General features: G+C 49.4%; 1 protein-coding gene across 1 annotated transcript; it reads left to right on the forward strand.

The window, feature by feature from the left end:
• The first annotated feature begins 8,494 nt into the window (after positions 1–8,494).
• LOC143798607 (uncharacterized) lies at positions 8,495–14,640 on the forward strand. Its single transcript, XM_077281119.1, is given in 7 exon segments — positions 8,495–8,563; positions 9,343–9,364; positions 9,564–10,386; positions 10,982–11,068; positions 12,387–12,487; positions 12,490–13,735; positions 14,526–14,640. Coding segments are annotated over 7 exon segments (2,463 nt in total).
• Positions 14,641–20,885: the final 6,245 nt, after the last annotated feature.

The following is a 20,885-nucleotide window of genomic DNA, read 5'->3' on the forward strand; positions in this document are numbered from 1 at the left end:
ATCAGCTCCTCCCCTGCTCAGTACATCAGCTCCTCCCTGCTCAGTACATTAGCTCCTCCCCTGCTAAGTACATCAGCTCCTCCCCTGCTAAGTACATCAGCTCCTCCCCTGCTCAGTACATCAGCTCCTTCCCTGCTCAGTACATCAGCTCCTTCCCTGCTCAGTACATCAGCTCCTCCCCTGCTCAGTACATCAGCTCCTCCCTGCTCAATACATCAGCTCCTCCCTGCTCAGTACATCAGCTCCTCCCCTGCACAGTACATCAGCTCCTCCCTGCTCAATACATCAGCTCTTCCCTGCTCAGTACATCAGCTCCTCCCCTGCTCAGTACATCAGCTCCTCCCTGCTCAGTACATCAGCTCCTCCCCTGCTCAGTACATCAGCTTCTCCCCTGCTCAGTACATCAGCTCCTCCCCTGCTCAGTACATCAGCTCCTCCCCTGCTCAGTACATCAGCTCCTCCCCTGCTCAGTACATCAGTTCCTCCCTGCTCAATACATCAGCTCCTCCCTGCTCAGTACATCAGCTCCCCCCTGCTCAGTACATCAGCTCCTCCCCTGCTCAGTACATCAGCTCCTCCCCTGCTCAGTACATCATACTCCTCTCCTGCTCAGTACCTCAGCTCCTCCCCTGCTCAGTACATCAGCTCCTCCCCTGCTCAGTACATCAGCTCCTCCCCTGCTCAGTACATCAGTTCCTCCCTGCTCAGTACATCAGCTCCTCCCCTGCTCAGTACATCAGCTCCTCCCCTGCTCAGTACATCAGCTTCTCCCTTGCTCAGTACATCAGCTCCTCCCCTGCTCAGTACATCAGCTCCTCCCCTGCTCAGTACATCAGCTCCCCCCTGCTCAGTACATCAGCTTCTCCCTTGCTCAGTACATCAGCTCCTCCCCTGCTCAGTACATCAGCTCCTCCCCTGCTCAGTACATCAGCTCCCCCCTGCTCAGTACCTCAGCTCCTCCCTGCTCAGTACATCAGCTCCTTCCCTGCTCAGTACATCAGCTCCTTCCCTGCTCAGTACATCAGCTCCTCCCCTGCTCAGTACATCAGCTCCTCCCTGCTCAATACATCAGCTCCTCCCTGCTCAGTACATCAGCTCCTCCCCTGCACAGTACATCAGCTCCTCCCTGCTCAATACATCAGCTCTTCCCTGCTCAGTACATCAGCTCCTCCCCTGCTCAGTACATCAGCTCCTCCCTGCTCAGTACATCAGCTCCTCCCCTGCTCAGTACATCAGCTTCTCCCCTGCTCAGTACATCAGCTCCTCCCCTGCTCAGTACATCAGCTCCTCCCCTGCTCAGTACATCAGCTCCTCCCCTGCTCAGTACATCAGTTCCTCCCTGCTCAATACATCAGCTCCTCCCTGCTCAGTACATCAGCTCCCCCCTGCTCAGTACATCAGCTCCTCCCCTGCTCAGTACATCAGCTCCTCCCCTGCTCAGTACATCCGCTCATTCCCTGCTCAGTACATTAGCTTCTCCCTTGCTCAGTACATCAGCTCCTCTCGCGCTCAGTACATCAGCTTCTCCCCTGCTCAGTACATTAGCTTCTCCCTTGCTCAGTACATCAGCTCCTCTCGTGCTCAGTACATCAGCTTCTCCACTGCTCAGTACATCAGCTCCTCCCCTGCTCAGTACATCAGCCCCTCCCCTGCTCAGTACATCAGCTCCTCCCATGCTCAGTACATCAGATTCTCCCCTGCTCAGAACATCAGCTCCTACCCTGCTCAGTACATTAGCTCCTCCCCTGCTCAGTACATCAGCTCCTCCCCTGCACAGTACATCAGCTCCTCCCTGCTCAGTACATCAGCTCCTCCCCTGCTCAGTACATCAGCTTCTCCCTTGCTCAGTACATGAGCTTCTCCCTTGCTCAGTACATCAGCTCCTCCCCTGCTCAGTACATCAGCTCCTCCCCTGCTCAGTACATCAGCTCCTCCCCTGCACAGTACATCAGCTCCTCCCTGCTCAGTACATCAGCTCCTCCCCTGATCAGTACATCAGCTCCTCCCTGCTCAGTACATCAGCTCCTCCCCTGCTCAGTACATCAGCTTCTCCCCTGCTCAGTACATCAGATTCTCCCCTGCTAAGTACATCAGCTCCTCCCCTGCTCAGTACATCAGCTCCTTCCCTGCTCAGTACATCAGATCCTTCCCTGCTCAGTACATCAGATCCTCCCCTGCTCAGTACATCAGCTCCTCCCTGCTCAATACATCAGCTCCTCCCTGCTCAGTACATCAGCTCCTCCCCTGCTCAGTACATCAGCTCCTCCCCTGCTCAGTACATCAGCTCCTCCCCTGCTCAGTACATCATACTCCTCCCCTGCTCAGTACATCATACTCCTCCCCTGCTCAGTACATCAGCTCCTCCCCTGCTCAGTACATCAGCTCCTCCCCTGCTCAGTACATCAGCTCCTCCCCTGCTCAGTACATCAGCTCCTCCCCTGCTCAGTACATCAGCTCCTTCCCTGCTCAGTACATCAGATCCTTCCCTGCTCAGTACATCAGATCCTTCCCTGCTCAGTACATCAGATCCTCCCCTGCTCAGTACATCAGCTCCTCCCTGCTCAATACATCAGCTCCTCCCTGCTCAGTACATCAGCTCCTCCCCTGCTCAGTACATCAGCTCCTCCCCTGCTCAGTACATCAGCTCCTCCCCTGCTCAGTACATCATACTCCTCCCCTGCTCAGTACATCATACTTCTCCCCTGCTCAGTACATCAGCTCCTCCCCTGCTCAGTACATCAGCTCCTCCCCTGCTCAGTACATCAGCTCCTCCCCTGCTCAGTACATCAGCTCCTCCCCTGCTCAGTACATTAGCTCCTCCCCTGCTCAGTATCCCAGCTCCTCCCCTGCTCAGTACCTCAGCTCCTCCCCTGCTCAGTACATCAGCTCCTCCCCTGCTAAGTATGTGAGCTCCTCCCCTTCATATGAGCTGCTCTTCTGCACTATGTTTGAGCTATTCCCCTGTACTGTACATGTGCTCTTCCCCTGCACTATGTTTGAGCACTTCCCCTGTCCATGATCTCCTCTGTTACAGGTCTTCCCTTGCACATGAGTTACTCCCCTACTCAATAAATGAGTTTCTCCCCTGCTAAATACTTGAACTCTTCCCCTACTCAGTACATGAGCTCTTTCACTGCACATGAGCTCCTCTTCTGCTCAGTACCATCTCCTCCCCTGCTTAGTACATGAGCTCCTCTACTGTGTATGAGCTCCTCCCCTGCTCATTACAGGAGTGCCTTCCCTACACATGAGCTTCTCCACTGCTCTGTATATGGGCTACTCCCCTGCTCAGTACATGAACTCCTCTCCTGTGTATCAGCTCCTCCCCTGCTCAGTACATCAGCTCCTCCCCTGCTCAGTACATCAGCTTCTCCCTTGCTCAGTACATGAGCTTCTCCCTTGCTCAGTACATCAGGTCCTCCCCTGCTCAGTACATCAGCTCCTCCCCTGCTCAGTACATCAGCTCCTCCCCTGCTCAGTACATCAGCTCCTCCCCTGCTCAGTACATCAGCTCCTCCCCTGCTCAGTACATCAGCTCCTCCCCTGCTCAGTACATCAGCTTCTCCCCTGCTCAGTACATCAGCTCCTCCCCTGCTCAGTACATCAGCTCCTCCCCTGCTCAGTACATCAGCTCCTCCCCTGCTCAGTACATCAGCTCCTTCCCTGCTCAGTACATCACCTCCTTCCCTGCTCAGTACATCAGCTCCTTCCCTGCTCAGTACATCAGCTCCTCCCCTGCTCAGAACATCAGCTCCTCCCCTGCTCAGTACATCAGCTCCTTCCCTGCTCAGTACATCAGCTTCTCCCCTGCTCAGTACATCAGCTTCTCCCTTGCTCAGTACATCAGCTCCTCCCCTGCTCAGTACATCAGCTTCTCTCGCGCTCAGTACATCAGCTCCTCCCCTGCTCAGTACATCAGCTCCTTCCCTGCTCAGTACATCAGCTCCTCCCCTGCTCAGTACATCAGCTCCTCCCCTGCTCAGTACATCAGCTCCTCCCCTGCTCAGTACATCAGATGCTCCCCTGCTCAGAACATCAGCTCCTACCCTGCTCAGTACATTAGCTCCTCCCCTGCTCAGTACATCAGCTCCTCCCCTGCTCATGACATCAGCTCCTCCCCTGCTTAGTACATCAGCTCCTCTTCAGCTCAGTACATCAGCTCCTCCCCTGCTCAGTACATCAGCTTCTCCCCTGCTCAGTACATCAGCTTCTCCCTTGCTCAGCACATCAGCTCCTCCCCTGCTCAGTACATCAGCTTCTCTCATGCTCAGTACATCAGCTTCTCCCCTGCTCAGTACATCAGCTCCTCCCCTGCTCAGTGCATCAGCTCCTCCCCTGCTCAGTACATCAGCTCTTCCCCTGCTCAGTACATCAGCTCCTCCCCTGCTCAGTACATTAGCTCCTCCCCTGCTCAGTACATCAGCTCCTCCCCTGCTCAGTACATCAGCTGCTCCCTTGCTCAGTACATCAGCCCCTCCCCTGCTCAGTACATCAGCTCCTCCCCTGCTCAGTACATCAGCTCCTACCCTGCTCAGTACATTAGCTGCGCCCCTGCTCAGTACATCAACTCCTCCCCTGCTCAGTACATCAGCTCCTCCCCTGCTCAGTACATCAGCTCTTCCCCTGCTCAGTACATCAGCTCCTCTCCTGCTCAGAACATCAGCTCCTCCCCTGCTCAGTACATCGGCTCCTCTCCTGATCAGTGCATTGGCTCCTCCCCTGCTCAGTACATCGGCTCCTCCCTTGCTCAGTACATCAGTTTCTCCCCTGCTCAGTACATCAGCTCCTCCCTGTTCAGTACATCAGCTTCTCCCCTTCTCAGTACATAAGCTCCTCCCCTGCTCAGTACATCAGCTCCTCCCTGCTCAGTACATCAGCTTGTCCCCTTCTCAGTACATAAGCTCCTCCCCTGCTCAGTACATCAGCTCCTACCTGCTCAGTACATCAGCTCCTCCCTGCTCAACACATCAGCTCCTCCCTGCTCAGTACATCAGCTCCTCCACTGCTCAGTACATCAGCTCCTCCCCTGCTCAGTACATCAGCTCCTCCCCTGCTCAGTACATCAGCTCCTCCCCTGCTCAGTACATCAGCTCCTCCCCTGCTCAGTACATCAGCTCCTCCCCTGCACAGTACATCAGCTCCTCCCTGCTCAGTACATCAGCTCCTCCCCTGCTCAGTACATCAGCTCCTCCCTGCTCAGTACATTAGCTCCTCCCCTGCTAAGTACATCAGCTCCTCCCCTGCTAAGTACATCAGCTCCTCCCCTGCTCAGTACATCAGCTCCTTCCCTGCTCAGTACATCAGCTCCTTCCCTGCTCAGTACATCAGCTCCTCCCCTGCTCAGTACATCAGCTCCTCCCTGCTCAATTCATCAGCTCCTCCCTGCTCAGTACATCAGCTCCTCCCCTACACAGTACATCAGCTCCTCCCTGCTCAATACATCAGCTCTTCCCTGCTCAGTACATCAGCTCCTCCCCTGCTCAGTACATCAGCTCCTCCCCTGCTCAGTACATCAGCTCCTCCCTGCTCAGTACATTAGCTCCTCCCCTGCTAAGTACATCAGCTCCTCCCCTGCTAAGTACATCAGCTCCTCCCCTGCTCAGTACATCAGCTCCTTCCCTGCTCAGTACATCAGCTCCTTCCCTGCTCAGTACATCAGCTCCTCCCCTGCTCAGTACATCAGCTCCTCCCTGCTCAATACATCAGCTCCTCCCTGCTCAGTACATCAGCTCCTCCCCTGCACAGTACATCAGCTCCTCCCTGCTCAATACATCAGCTCTTCCCTGCTCAGTACATCAGCTCCTCCCCTGCTCAGTACATCAGCTCCTCCCTGCTCAGTACATCAGCTCCTCCCCTGCTCAGTACATCAGCTTCTCCCCTGCTCAGTACATCAGCTCCTCCCCTGCTCAGTACATCAGCTCCTCCCCTGCTCAGTACATCAGCTCCTCCCCTGCTCAGTACATCAGTTCCTCCCTGCTCAATACATCAGCTCCTCCCTGCTCAGTACATCAGCTCCCCCCTGCTCAGTACATCAGCTCCTCCCCTGCTCAGTACATCAGCTCCTCCCCTGCTCAGTACATCATACTCCTCTCCTGCTCAGTACCTCAGCTCCTCCCCTGCTCAGTACATCAGCTCCTCCCCTGCTCAGTACATCAGCTCCTCCCCTGCTCAGTACATCAGTTCCTCCCTGCTCAGTACATCAGCTCCTCCCCTGCTCAGTACATCAGCTCCTCCCCTGCTCAGTACATCAGCTTCTCCCTTGCTCAGTACATCAGCTCCTCCCCTGCTCAGTACATCAGCTCCTCCCCTGCTCAGTACATCAGCTCCCCCCTGCTCAGTACATCAGCTTCTCCCTTGCTCAGTACATCAGCTCCTCCCCTGCTCAGTACATCAGCTCCTCCCCTGCTCAGTACATCAGCTCCCCCCTGCTCAGTACCTCAGCTCCTCCCTGCTCAGTACATCAGCTCCTTCCCTGCTCAGTACATCAGCTCCTTCCCTGCTCAGTACATCAGCTCCTCCCCTGCTCAGTACATCAGCTCCTCCCTGCTCAATACATCAGCTCCTCCCTGCTCAGTACATCAGCTCCTCCCCTGCACAGTACATCAGCTCCTCCCTGCTCAATACATCAGCTCTTCCCTGCTCAGTACATCAGCTCCTCCCCTGCTCAGTACATCAGCTCCTCCCTGCTCAGTACATCAGCTCCTCCCCTGCTCAGTACATCAGCTTCTCCCCTGCTCAGTACATCAGCTCCTCCCCTGCTCAGTACATCAGCTCCTCCCCTGCTCAGTACATCAGCTCCTCCCCTGCTCAGTACATCAGTTCCTCCCTGCTCAATACATCAGCTCCTCCCTGCTCAGTACATCAGCTCCCCCCTGCTCAGTACATCAGCTCCTCCCCTGCTCAGTACATCAGCTCCTCCCCTGCTCAGTACATCATACTCCTCTCCTGCTCAGTACCTCAGCTCCTCCCCTGCTCAATACATCAGCTCCTCCCCTGCTCAGTACATCAGCTCCTCCCCTGCTCAGTACATCAGTTCCTCCCTGCTCAGTACATCAGCTCCTCCCCTGCTCAGTACATCAGCTCCTCCCCTGCTCAGTACATCAGCTTCTCCCTTGCTCAGTACATCAGCTCCTCCCCTGCTCAGTACATCAGCTCCTCCCCTGCTCAGTACATCAGCTCCCCCCTGCTCAGTACATCAGCTTCTCCCTTGCTCAGTACATCAGCTCCTCCCCTGCTCAGTACATCAGCTCCTCCCCTGCTCAGTACATCAGCTCCCCCCCTGCTCAGTACCTCAGCTCCTCTCCTGCACATGTAAACTTGTTGACATCTGCTGCTGGTGACAACATAACATCTTCTCCCCATCCGATATGCCTGTGTTCAGCTCTTTATGCTACATCACTCTTCTTACACAGGTATTCACTGAGCTCGGCTCTAAGTGGGCACATAGCCTTGTATGTACAGGATTCATCATGGGACCAAGCAAAAAATAATTATTTATTCCTGTCTACTTTGTCAGTGTAACACAATGTGAATCTTCCTTTTCAACTGCCTTTTTTGTGTTTCTGTTTCTTACAATTGTCACAAATTGTTCTCTTTTGCATTGAAGTGTGGAGTTAAATTCTGGTTCAGATTCAGGGACTAAAAAACAATCCTAAACTAACACTTTTTACAGCTGAGGGTTTGGTACACTGGAATCCAGTCTAGACAGCAACAGCACTAATCACTGCTGTTCTTGTCGATTGTTACAATGTATCAGTGCAAGTACTATGTATCATCTGGAGGTTAATCCTACTTAAAAATACTGTTTAAGAGGTGAAAAAAGTGAAAAAAGCCGACATGCCGCATATGCTGTGCACTTTATCCCATCTGTATGCCACCCGCAGCATAAAAGCTTCCCCCAAACTGTTTACTGCCCTGCTTAATGGTGTTTAGAAGGAAGAGTGAGGTCACCGCTGACATCACAGGGTACAGGTGTCCCCCATTCACAAGGCTCCTGGGGGGCACTGTGCCAGCACTCCCCCCATGTTATTAGGGGCGCTGAGTGATGAGAGGCAGTGATACATTGTAACGACTTACAGCTGAGCCATAAGACCCATGAATGTCCTGGAATCTGGTAGCCCCCAGAATTCTGTATGACAGACCCCCATAGTATGCTGGGACGTCATGCCAGCTGCACACACCGTGGTCTGCCCTGTATCAGAAGTGCCCGCCAGGCCTGTCTACCAGTCACAAGCCATTGGGGTAATGCAGAGCAGGCGCCGGGCTCAGCGCTAAACACATCAGATACATTTCCATAAATTAAACAACAAAGTTTCTTTCTAAAGTCGCTGGAGCCGATCTTCACGGGTTCAGCACTTGTGGGATTCAGTGTGAGGTTACACATTCCTCAGATGTTAGAAAAATAATGAGGACTGAATGCGAAAACAGAAGAAAACAGAGAAATTCATGATTCGAGGATTTCCAGTCGATACAGGCATGAAAACGTTAACTGGAAATGAATAACTTTATTATTGTATCTGAAGGTTCTGATGGAAATCAGAGAACAATGGAAGCGAAGATCAGGGTGAGATCGACAGAGACCTCATATAGTTGTATAGTTACATAGGTTGAAAAAAGATGACGGTCCATCAGGCTCCACCGTTCTCCACCCATTGTGCATTTTGTCACTAATTTATCTACAAGGGCTCATTCACACTTGTGATGAAATCGGATGAATGCAATCCGACAAAAAAATCGGATTGATTTCGGACCAACGTTATTCTATGATTGTGTGTTCATCTCGGATCGGTTCATGGATACTGCCCCCAAGGCTAAAACCATCAGCCCTCAGCTGCCCCAGAAAAGGCTCTAAGACACTTGCATTACACTAGACCAACTCTCCTGCATCAAAATCAAACCGATTTTAAAATTGTGTGACTCCAGCTTAACCCGCAATGTTCTGTGTATCAAAGAAAACATCCGCCAATTGTATAAAAGCTAATAGTAAGAGACCTAGCACTCAACTTTAGGTAAGATGCAGCAGGAAAAATTTACTGTAGTAAATACAGGAAAACGTTTCGGTCAATTGTGACCTTCATCAGTTACAGGAGGTTGTTAAATAAAAGCCGGTAACGGGAATTATACTCACTGCACGATCATATATTAGGATTAGTTCAGCATGGTTGTTATAGGCAAACCTGCTATGAGCAAATAGGAAGATTCCTGGAGCTGCAGTGCTCTCCGACGCCGCATCCACCGCTTGTCTCTGAGGTCTTCATAGCGTTGTTTGGAGATCTCCTTGGTCTTCATGGAATTGTTTGATTAGTGGAGCCTTTTGATAATTATCAATTATAATTGTTGTAGGATCTGTGGCCTTTCAGAAAAGGTAAAGTGTCTATACTGACCAACATGTCACATTAGATTGCACACAGGGGGATGTCCTGTCACCAAGTATGGGACTTATGGAGGGAAATGCTTGCACCAGAAATTATTAGCGGCTTCATATCGAAAGGAATGAATACATATGCACATGCCAATTTTTAGTTATTTCAGCCCATAAATTTAATTTATGCCTATATGGAAAGAATGCCCCAATATCAGAGACTACAGAGGAAAGTCTCCCCGAATATCAGAGACTACTGAGGAAAGTTTCCCCAATATCAGAAACTACAGAGGAAAGTCTCCACCAATATCAGAGACTTCAGAGGAAAGTCTCCCCCAATATCAGAGACTACAGAGGAACGTTTCCCCCAGTATCAGAGAATACAGAGGAAAGTTGCCCCAATATCAGAGACTACAGAGGAAAGTCTACCCCAATATCAGAGACTACAGGGAAACGTTTGCCCCAATATCAGAGACTACAGAGGAAAGTCTATCCCAATATCAGAGACTACAGAGGAAAGTTGTCCCAATATCAGAGACTACAGAGGATAGTCTCCTCCAATATCAGAGACTAAAGAGGAAAGTCTCCCCCAATATCAGAGACTACAGAGGAAAGTCTCCCCCAATATCAGAGACTACAGAGGAAAGAATGCCCCAATATCAGAGACTACAGAGGAAAGTCTACCCCAATATCAGAGACTACAGAGGAAAGTCTCCCCCAATATCAGAGACTACAGAGGAAAGTCTCCCCCAATATCAGAGACTACAGAGGAAAGTCTCCCCCAATATCAGAGACTACAGAGGAAAGTCTCCCCCAATATCAGAGACTACAGAGGAAAGTCTCCCCCAATATCAGAGACTACAGAGGAAAGTCTCCCCCAATATCAGAGACTACAGAGGAAAGTCTCCCCCAATATCAGAGACTACAGAGGAAAGTCTACCCCAATATCCGAGACTACAGAGGAAAGTCTCCTCCAATATCAGAGACTACAGAGGAAGATCTGCAGAGGTTTTGCCTTCTCGGCTGTACCATACAGCGCCCATCGCTGTATATATCATTGCCAGTAATTGGACTTTTCACTGAATATTTATAGGTTGGGGCCTCGATAAATTAAAGGGGCAGATTAATTACCCCTCCCCCCCATCTCCTCCGTAACCTTTGTAACTTTACGAACGCCAATAAAGTTCTTCACCATTTTACTGACATGTTGAAGATCCATATCCCCGGGACTGGCAGATATACTGCGCGGCTCCCAGACTGATGGCTGCAGAAAGGCCACGTAGACATATGGCGCACATGGAGCGGCGGTCTGCGCACCCCACCTGTCACTGCAGATGAATCCTTGGTGTCACCGAGCAGAACATTAATGTGGCCTTGTTAGAAGAAGAATTATCATCTCTGCTCACTGCGCAGGTGAAATACAGCAGCGGGAAACAAGCGCTAATAGGAGAATATGCTGAAAAGAGGGCAAGGGGAGGAAATGGCGTCACTGCCACTGCTGAGGGTCGCAGGCTGATGATTCTCCGCTAGACATCGGGCAGATTCATCACTTGCCTTTTTTTAAGTGACTTTTCTTTTTTGACTTGTGACTTTCGCTGATGTTTTTTGTGCCAAATTCAGCAAAGTGGCCCAAGTGGTTGATGAATTTTGTGAGGTTCCCCCTAGATTACAGCTGAGGAAGCCTGCAGAGACCTCCTATGGTCAGGGGTGAGGACTGCACTGCATATGGAAGGGAAGGGGCATGGCTTAACACAAGGGGGCGTGTCGGCTGCTTCTCCTGCTGTCCCGTGCAGGAGTGCGGGGCAAAGGCTCAAAACCGGGACAGTCCCGCAGAATGAGGGACAGTTGGGAGCTATGGGTGAGGACTCCTTTATTGTACTGACTGGAGACCCCTGAGCTCTGGTGTCATCCCGACCCCCCCCCCCCCCCCCCCGTCCAGTGTTCCCGCTTATTGTGATGCCGCCGCCGGTCCTTACAGGCGCCTGTCCTACTTTATGGCTTCGGTGACGTTTTGGTTCCCGCAGGCTGCTCCCTGCGCAGGATTTCCCGCGCTTTCATGCCCAATCTCCTAGTTTACAGCACGCGCTCCAGATTTGCATCCTGTTATGAAATAATCCGCCGCGTCTTGACTTAATGCAGCGCAGAAAACAGAGTAGAAATCTTCCCCCGGAGGAGCTCATTTGTGCGGGACCTGCAGGAAAGTTCAGGATCCAGAATAAGCTGCTCGTATTGAAATTCCGCCGGCGTATATGGAAATGTTCCACCTTCCGGCTTCTGAATTGTTCCTTGGAGGGATCTTAGCGTTTAGGAGTGATGTTGTGGAGGCCGCAGCGGCAGCGATACATTTCCACAGCTCAGAACATTGTGTGTGGGTTTTTTGTCAGCGTTATCGGCTTGTCAGGAATACAATGTATCAGAAGGGAGATAGTAACAATGGATCACACCGCAGAGGAGGGGGATATGAGCTGCGGCTGACGGACTGACGAAAGCCAGAGGGGGACATAGGGTGGGTGGGAGGTCCACGCTGGTTTTAGACACAGTGTGGCCCTAAGCAAAATTCTAATTAGGGCCCCAGATCATAAAATACTGCATCCACAATACCATGCTAAGATTTGGCTAAAAATAACAAACCCAGTCACCTACTGGTTGTCTTTCACCAAGAACCAGAGATTTTTGGGATGCAGCAGCACCGGAAGAGATGGCATCACCAGTGATGGGCTGCAGCGGTCAGGTGATGGCGATGAACAAGGAGCGGCCTGCGTTGGATCTAGGGACTCCTAGCCACCGGACCATGTAAAATTCGGCCTGAAGGACCCTGTAGAGAAGATGAGTTTTTATAGCGAGAATAACTGCAGTGTGTGAACGCAGCCTACGGCCTTTCACATAGTGTATTCACCCTGTGGGCTATGTCCGCAATTTTCCAAAACCGTGATAGTAACAATGTGTTTTTAATTGCAATTTCAGAAAATTAAAGCCAAAAAATGCAGCTCAATTGCATTATGTGAACATAACCTTACACTGTCAGTGCGTCGCTGAGGCAGGAGGAGGAGAAGAGGCAGGAGGAGGAGAAGAAGCAGGAGAAGGAGAAGAAGCGGGAGGAGGAGAAGAGGCAGGAGGAGGAGAAGAGGCAGAAGAGGAGAAGAGGCAGAAGGAGAAGAAGCAGGAGGAGGAGAAGAGACAGGAGGAGGAGAAGAAGCAGGAGGAGAAGAAGCAGGAGAAGGAGAAGAAGCGGGAGGAGGAGAAGAGGCAGGAGGAGGAGAAGAAGAGGCAGAAGGAGAAGAAGCAGGAGGAGGAGAAGAGACAGGAGGAGGAGAAGAAGCAGGAGAAGGAGAAGAAGCGGGAGGAGGAGAAGAGGCAGGAGGAGGAGAAAAAGCAGGAGGAAGAGAATAGACGGGAGGAGGAGAAGAGGCGGGAGGAGGAGAAGAGGCAGAAGGAGAAGAAGCAGGAGGAGGAGAAGAGGCAGGAGGAGGAGAAGAAGCAGGAGAAGGAGAAGAAGCGGGAGAAGGAGAAGAGGCAGGAGGAGGAGAAGAGGCAGAAGGAGAAGAAGCAGGAGGAGGAGAAGAGACAGGAGGAGGAGAAGAAGCAGGAGAAGGAGAAGAAGCGGGAGGAGGAGAAGAGGCAGGAGGAGGAGAAAAAGCAGGAGGAAGAGAATAGACGGGAGGAGGAGAAGAGGTGGGAGGAGGAGAAGAGGCAGAATGAGAAGAAGCAGGAGGAGGAGAAGAGGCAGGAGGAGGAGAAGAAGCAGGAGAAGGAGAAGAGGCGGGAGGAGGAGAAGAGGCAGGAGGAGGAGAAAAAGCAGGAGGAAGAGAATAGACGGGAGGAGGAGAAGAGGCGGGAGGAGGAGAAGAAGCGGGAGGAGGAGAAGAAGCAGGAGGAGGAGAAGAGGCAGGAGGAGGAGAAGAGACAGGAGGAGGAGAAGAGGCAGGAGGAGGAGAAGAAGCAGGAGGAGGAGAAGAAGCAGGAGGAGGAGAAGAGACAGGAGGAGGAGAAGGGGCGGGAGGAGGAGTGGAGGCGGGTGGAGAAGAGGCAGGAGGAGGAAGAGAAGAGGCAGGAGGAAGAAAAGAGGCAGGAGGAGGAGAAGAGGCGGGAGGAGGAGAAGAGGGGGGAGGAGGAGAAGAGGCAGGAGGAGGAGAAGAGGCGGAAGGAGGAGAAGAGGCGGAAGGAGGAGAAGAGGCGGGAGGAGAAGAGGCGGGTGGAGGAGAAGAGACAGGAGGAGGAGAAGACGGAGGAGGAGACGAAGACACAGGAGGAGGAGAAGACACAGGAGGAGGAGAAGAGGCGGGTGGAGGAGAAGAGGCGGGTGGAGGAGAAGAGACAGGAGGAGGAGGAGAAGAGGCAGGAGGAGGAGAAGAGGCGGTGGAGGAGAAGAGGCAGGTGGAGAAGAGGCAGGTGGAGAAGAGACAGGAGGAGGAGGAGGAGAAGAGGCAGGGCGGTTCTACCGATGTCTGCCATACCAGAACTGCAGTTTAAGGGACCAGTGGGAAGGCAAAAGTTGGGGGCCTCATTTGTGGCTGGGGGCCCTGGGCATAGGCTCCATTTGTTCCCCCTTCAATGCAGTCCGTCATAACAAAAAACAAAATACCAGCTACATTGGCTCTAGAACGCATTTTTTCACAATGCTTTACACTGCAGTTGATTATGGCTTCCAGTGTAGATGCATTATCTATTCTAATCAGACTCAAGCTTCTGCTCGCTCTCTCCCCATGCTTTACACTGCAGCTCTGCGTGTTCAGATACATTGCTGTGGTAAATAATCTGTATGACCGCATTGTATCCTGTGTGCAAACACAAATATTTACATTTCAAATTATAACTGCACAAATATCATCAGCAGTTTCCATCATTCTGCCCATTTTTAGCTTTTTCCCAGAGTGCACTGCTCATGGGTGTACCTGCTGTAGTTTGGTGCCTTCTCATACTTAGGTCTCACATCCATCACACTCTGACCCTGGGGCCAGTATCTTTGTGCCAAGGAATCTGCGGCTGCGAGGTTGGAGCCGGACCCCAGTGCAGGGTGGGGACCACTGGCAAGTACAATGTGGAAAGAATGTCATAAATAAGTGCCCCCCGAGGGGTAGACGAGCCTCTCCCTCCTGTCCATAAAGTGGACGTCCAGCTGCCAAAAGAGAAAGTCTGATGAGAGTTTTATATTTTCTCTATGCAGCTGTTCACTCTCTGAAAGTTCAGATCACAGTGGTTCTAGGGAGAAGTGCACAACAAGGTATACGGTATATACAGTAACCCACAGCTTCATCAAAAGTGCCGTCATCCCGACATGAGGGATGCAATGAGCAGAGCCAAAAATTCTATGGATTTTTTTTTACTTAAATGCATCAATTTTTAGCTAAAATCATCCTTTAAATGGTGTCTCATTATATACTTTGCACCGTTCGCCACTTAGAGCCTCTGTGTGGCCCTATCTGTTACAGACTGCAAAATGAGTAAACTAAAAATCTGTCAGTGAGCTCATTTTGAAAGGGCAGCTTATCACTCTTATCTTCCTTCTGCTCAGCGGACAGCCGACCACTTGAAAGAGCAGCATAAATTAGGGTTCTACAGTCTCCCATCAGAAAGAGCTCACTGACAGGCTCACAATGGTTGTCACAGGCTGCCACTGAATGGCCACAGTTCAGCCTGCATGAATCAGGGCCTGGCTGGTCGGCTGCAAACAGGTACAGTGCCTTGAAACAAATCTTCATACCCTGTGAACTTGTCCACATTTTTTCACATTACACCACAAACTTGAAAATATTTTATTGGTACTTTATGTGATACAGCACAATGTAGCGAGTATTTGTGATGTGTGAAGGAAATGATACAGGGTATTCTAATTAATTTTACAAACTGTCTCTCCCACCTTTCTCTGCAGTCTTTTAGGGTCTGTCTCTCCCACCTTTCTCTGCAGTCTTTTGGGGTCTGTCTCTCCACCTTTCTCTGCAGTCTTTTGGGGTCTGTCTCTCCAGCTTTCTCTGCAGTCTTTTAGGGTCTGTCTCTCCAGCTTTCTCTGCAGTCTTTTGGGGTCTGTCTCTCCAGCTTTCTCTGCAGTCTTTTGGGGTCTGTCTCTCCCACCTTTCTCTGCAGTCTTTTAGGGTCTGTCTCTCCACCTTTCTCTGCAGTCTTTTAGGGTCTGTCTCTCCACCTTTCTCTGCAGTCTTTTGGGGTCTGTCTCTCCAGCTTTCTCTGCAGTCTTTTAGGGGCTGTCTCTCCCAGCTTTCTCTGCAGTCTTTTAGGGGCTGTCTCTCCAGCTTTCTCTGCAGTCTTTTAGGGGCTGTCTCTCCCACCTTTCTCTGCAGTCTTTTAGGGTCTGTCTCTTCCAGCTTTCTCTGCAGTCTTTTGGGGTCTGTCTCTCCCACCTTTCTCTGCAGTCTTTTAGGGTCTGTCTCTCCACCTTTCTCTGCAGTCTTTTAGGGTCTGTCTCTCCACCTTTCTCTGCAGTCTTTTGGGGTCTGTCTCTCCAGCTTTCTCTGCAGTCTTTTAGGGTCTGTCTCTCCAGCTTTCTCTGCAGTCTTTTGGGGTCTGTCTCTCCAGCTTTCTCTGCAGTCTTTTGGGGTCTGTCTCTCCCAGCTTTCTCTGCAGTCTTTTAGGGGCTGTCTCTCCCAGCTTTCTCTGCAGTCTTTTAGGGGCTGTCTCTCCCAGCTTTCTCTGCAGTCTTTTGGGGTCTGTCTCTCCCAGCTTTCTCTGCAGTCTTTTAGGGGCTGTCTCTCCCAGCTTTCTCTGCAGTCTTTTAGGGGCTGTCTCTCCCAGCTTTCTCTGCAGTCTTTTGGGGTCTGTCTCTCCCAGCTTTCTCTGCTGCAGTCTTTTAGGGTCTTTCTCTCCCAGCTTTCTCTGCAGTCTTTTAGGGGCTGTCTCTCCCAGCTTTCTCTGCAGTCTTTTGGGGTCTGTCTCTCCCAGCTTTCTCTGCTGCAGTCTTTTAGGGTCTTTCTCTCCCAGCTTTCTCTGCAGTCTTTTAGGGGCTGTCTCTCCCAGCTTTGCACATTTAGAGGAGACATTTTGCCCCTTGCTCTTTGCACACTCGCTCTGACATTGGATGGAGACGTCTGTGATCAGTAATTTTCACATCTTGTCACAGATTCTCTGGGGTTTGGCAATGGACGGTGACTGGGTCGTACACACACATGAATATGCTCTGAACTAAACCCTCCATTGTGGCTCTGCAGGATGTTTAGGATTGTTGTGCTGCTGGAAAATGAAACTACGCCCATCTCAAGTCTTCTGCAGCCTCTAACAGGTTTTCTTCCATGATTGCCCTGTGTTTAGCTGCATCCATCTTCTCATCACCTCTGACCAGCTTCCCTGCCCCTGCTGGAGAAAAGCCTCCCCACAGCAGGATGCTGCCACCACCATGTGTGACGGTGGGGATGGTGTTTTAATGGAGAGGTCCAGTGTTAGGTTTCCACCACATATAGCATTATGTATTTAGCCCTAAAAGTTCTCCTTTGGTCTCATCTGACCAGAGACCCTTCTTCCACATGCTCACTGTTTCCTTTTCATGGACTTTTGCAAACTAGACTTTATATGGCTTGCAAAAATGTCTTTCTTCTTGCCACTGTTCCATAAAGGCCAGATTTGTGGAGTATACGACTAATCATTATCCTGTGGACAGATTCTCCTCCGAGCTGTGGATCTGCAGCCCTTCCAGTGACCATGGGCTTCTTGACTGATTCTCTGATTAGTGCTCTCTTTGCTTGGGATGTCAGGTTAGGTGGACGGCCATGTCTTGGTAAGTTTGTGCATGTGCCATACTCCATCCATGTTTGGATGATGGATTGATGCTCCGTGAGATGTTCAGAGCTTGGGCTATTTTTTATAACCTAACCCTGCTATACTCTTCTCCACAGCTTTATCCCTGACCTGTCTGGTGAGCTCCTTGGTTTTCATGATGCTGTTTGATCCCAAATGTTGTCGCACAAACCTCTGAGGCCTTCATAGAACAGCTGTAGTTACACTGAGAAGAAATCACATCCAGGTGGACAGAATGTACTAATTATGTGACTTCTGGGGGCGACTAGTCACTCAGGATTTTATTTAAGGGCATCAGACTACAGGAAGCTGAACACAAATGTACGTCATTATTTTCAGATTTATATTTTTAAAACATTTAGAAAACCATGTATCATCTCCTCTACATGTCAAAAATACTAGCCATTTAACGTTGATCTCACATAAAAACCCAATTAAATACATTTCAGTTTGTGGCTATAACGTGAAATAATGTATGTAAATATACTTTGAAGATCAGGCAGCGGATCATAGCCGGACACCAGACGAGTCGAGTGCAGAACCATGACTCTAGCGACAGGTTCACTCATTCTGCTGCCGGTTATAGTCTATGCCTCTCAGCCGCTGTAAAAAGAAAACTAGGAAAAATGTTAAGGAAAACCAAATGCAAAAAATATTATTTCTTTGCCAGAAATACATAAAGTCCTCAGTGAGTCCAGAGAGAAGCGACAGGTCTGTTATGTACACGGGACGCAAATCACCCAGAGACACAAACGTAAGAGGCCGCGGAGGAAAGTGCAGGAATTTCCATGTCATCTGCATATCAGACAAACAGTACGGCAGGGAAAGAGCGCGGCTCATAGTCATGTGACCACCCGGGTCATAGCAGCACAAGGATCAGGGTGCACAGTGATATCGAGCACGCTGGTGTAACCTAGGCATGTCCTGTATATAATAAACCAAAAGGGGGCATATAATAAGCTACCTCTACCATATGGGACTTAAAGAAAACCGAAGGAAAATAGACAACAGACCTAGGTAAAAAAATTAATTTTCATTCACAAAATATTATATAAATAAGCAAATGCAATCAAGACAAAAACAATTAAAAACAGGAGACGAAACCATAGTGCCACGTCCGTGCAGGAGATAAATGGCAATTAGTTGAAGAGCAGTCTATCTATAGAGCTAGGCACCTCAATCAGAATAAATGTAAATGGCAGTATTTCCATACAAGCAATATAAGAGATATTGGAAATAATATTCCATAAAAAGTTTTATATGAAAATATATAGTCTCAGTGACATAGTACTAGTCAATATACAACTGGAACCAAAATATATAGGAACCTTGATAGTAAGAGTGAGCTCAAAATTGCCACAAAATCAAGAATTTAAGATAAAGTGAATGGTGCAAAAAGTAATATGTATATAAGCATATATGTGGGAGTCCACTAAACAAATACAGAGTTCAGTCATATATGAGCCACCCTTATATACAGACATTGCTGCACCAAGACAAAGCATACACGCAGATGACCAACAGCATAAATCAAAATAGTGATGTAAATAGACCGATCTGCTAAGGACGTGGGAGAGAAGAACCCCAATGCGCGTTTCGCACTCTGCTTCTTCGGGGGGCATATGTACAGCCAGTATAAACTGTGCATATCTTGTATATACAGGTCCTTCTCAAAAAATTAGCATATAGTGTTAAATTTCATTATTTACCATAATGTAATGATTACAATTAAACTTTCATATACTATAGATTCATTATCCACCAACTGAAATTTGTCAGGTCTTTTATTGTTTTAATACTGATGATTTTGGCATACAACTCCTGATAACCCAAAAAACCTGTCTCAATAAATTAGCATATTTCACCCGACCAATCAAATAAAAGTGTTTTTTAATACCAAACAAAAAACCCATCAAATAATAATGTTCAGTTATGCACTCAATACTTGGTCGGGAATCCTTTGGCAGAAATGACTGCTTCAATGCGGCGTGGCATGGAGGCAATCAGCCTGTGACACTGCTGAGATGTTATGGAGGCCCAGGATGCTTCAATAGCGGCCTTAAGCTCATCCAGAGTGTTGGGTCTTGCGTCTCTCAACTTTCTCTTCACAATATCCCACAGATTCTCTATAGGGTTCAGGTCAGGCTCATCCAGAGTGTTGGGTCTTGCGTCTCTCAACTTTCTCTTCACAATATCCCACAGATTCTCTATAGGGTTCAGGTCAGGAGAGTTGGCAGGCCAATTGAGCACAGTAATACCATGGTCAGTAAACCATTTACCAGTGGTTTTGGCACTGTGAGCAGGTGCCAGGTCGTGCTGAAAAATGAAATCTTCATCTCCATAAAGCATTTCAGCCGATGGATGCATGAAGTGCTCCAAAATCTCCTGATAGCTAGCTGCATTGACCCTGCCCTTGATGAAACACAGTGGACCAACACCAGCAGCTGACATGGCACCCCACACCATCACTGACTGTGGGTACTTGACACTGGACTTCAGGCATTTTGGCATTTCCTTCTCCCCAGTCTTCCTCCAGACTCTGGCACCTTGATTTCCGAATGACATGCAAAATTTGCTTTCATCAGAAAAAAGTACTTGGGACCACTTAGCAACAGTCCAGTGCTGCTTCTCTGTAGCCCAGGTCAGGCGCTTCTGCCGCTGTTTATGGTTCAAAAGTGGCTTTACCTGGGGAATGCGGCACCTGTAGCCCATTTCCTGCACACGCCTGTGCACGGTGGCTCTGGATGTTTCCACACCAGACTCAGTCCACTGCTTCCTCAGGTTCCCCAAGGTCTGGAATCGGTCCTTCTCCACAATCTTCCTCAGGGTCCGGTCACCTCTTCTCGTTGTACAGCGTTTTCTGCCACATTGTTTCCTTCCAACAGACTTACCATTGAGGTGCCTTGATACAGCACTCTGGGAACAGCCTATTTGTTGAGAAATTTCTTTCTGGGTCTTACCCTCTTGCTTGAGGGTGTCAATGATGGCCTTCTTGACATCTGTCAGGTCGCTAGTCTTACCCATGATGGGGGTTTTGAGTAATGAACCAGGCAGGGAGTTTTTAAAAGCCTCAGGTATCTTTTGCATGTGTTTAGAGTTAATTAGTTGATTCAGAAGATTAGGGTAATAGGTCGTTTAGAGAACCTTTTCTTGATATGCTAATTTATTGAGACAGGTTTTTTGGGTTATCAGGAGTTGTAGGCCAAAATCATCAGTATTAAAACAATAAAAGACCTGACAAATTTCAGTTGGTGGATAATGAATCTATAATATAGAAATATATGTAACCACCGATCGACCAAACCGCTGCATGACCAGCTCTACCCTCACCTACTGTATTCTCACCCATCCCTTGTAGATTGTGAGCCTTCGCGGGCAGGGTCCTCTCTCCTACTGTACCAGTTATGACTTGTATTGTTCAAGATTATTGTACTTGTTATTATGTATACCCCTCCTCACTTGTAAAGCGCCATGGAATAAATGGCGCTATAACAATAAATAATAATAATAATAATAATATATGAAAGTTTAATTGTAATCATTACATTATGGTAAATAATGAAATTTAACACTATATGCTAATTTTTTGAGAAGGACCTGTAATTATTTATGTACAGCTGGTATAACCTGAGGATCTCCTAAATATAATTATATATTTACAGATAGTGTAACCTGGGTTTCTCCTGTATATAATTATATATGTACAGCCGGTATAACCTGGGCATCTCCTGTATATAATTATATATGTACAGCTGGTATAACCTGGGTTTCTCCTGCATATAAT

Source organism: Ranitomeya variabilis, chromosome 1 (genome assembly GCF_051348905.1).
Source record: "Ranitomeya variabilis isolate aRanVar5 chromosome 1, aRanVar5.hap1, whole genome shotgun sequence".
NCBI classification, from domain to species: domain Eukaryota; kingdom Metazoa; phylum Chordata; class Amphibia; order Anura; family Dendrobatidae; genus Ranitomeya; species Ranitomeya variabilis.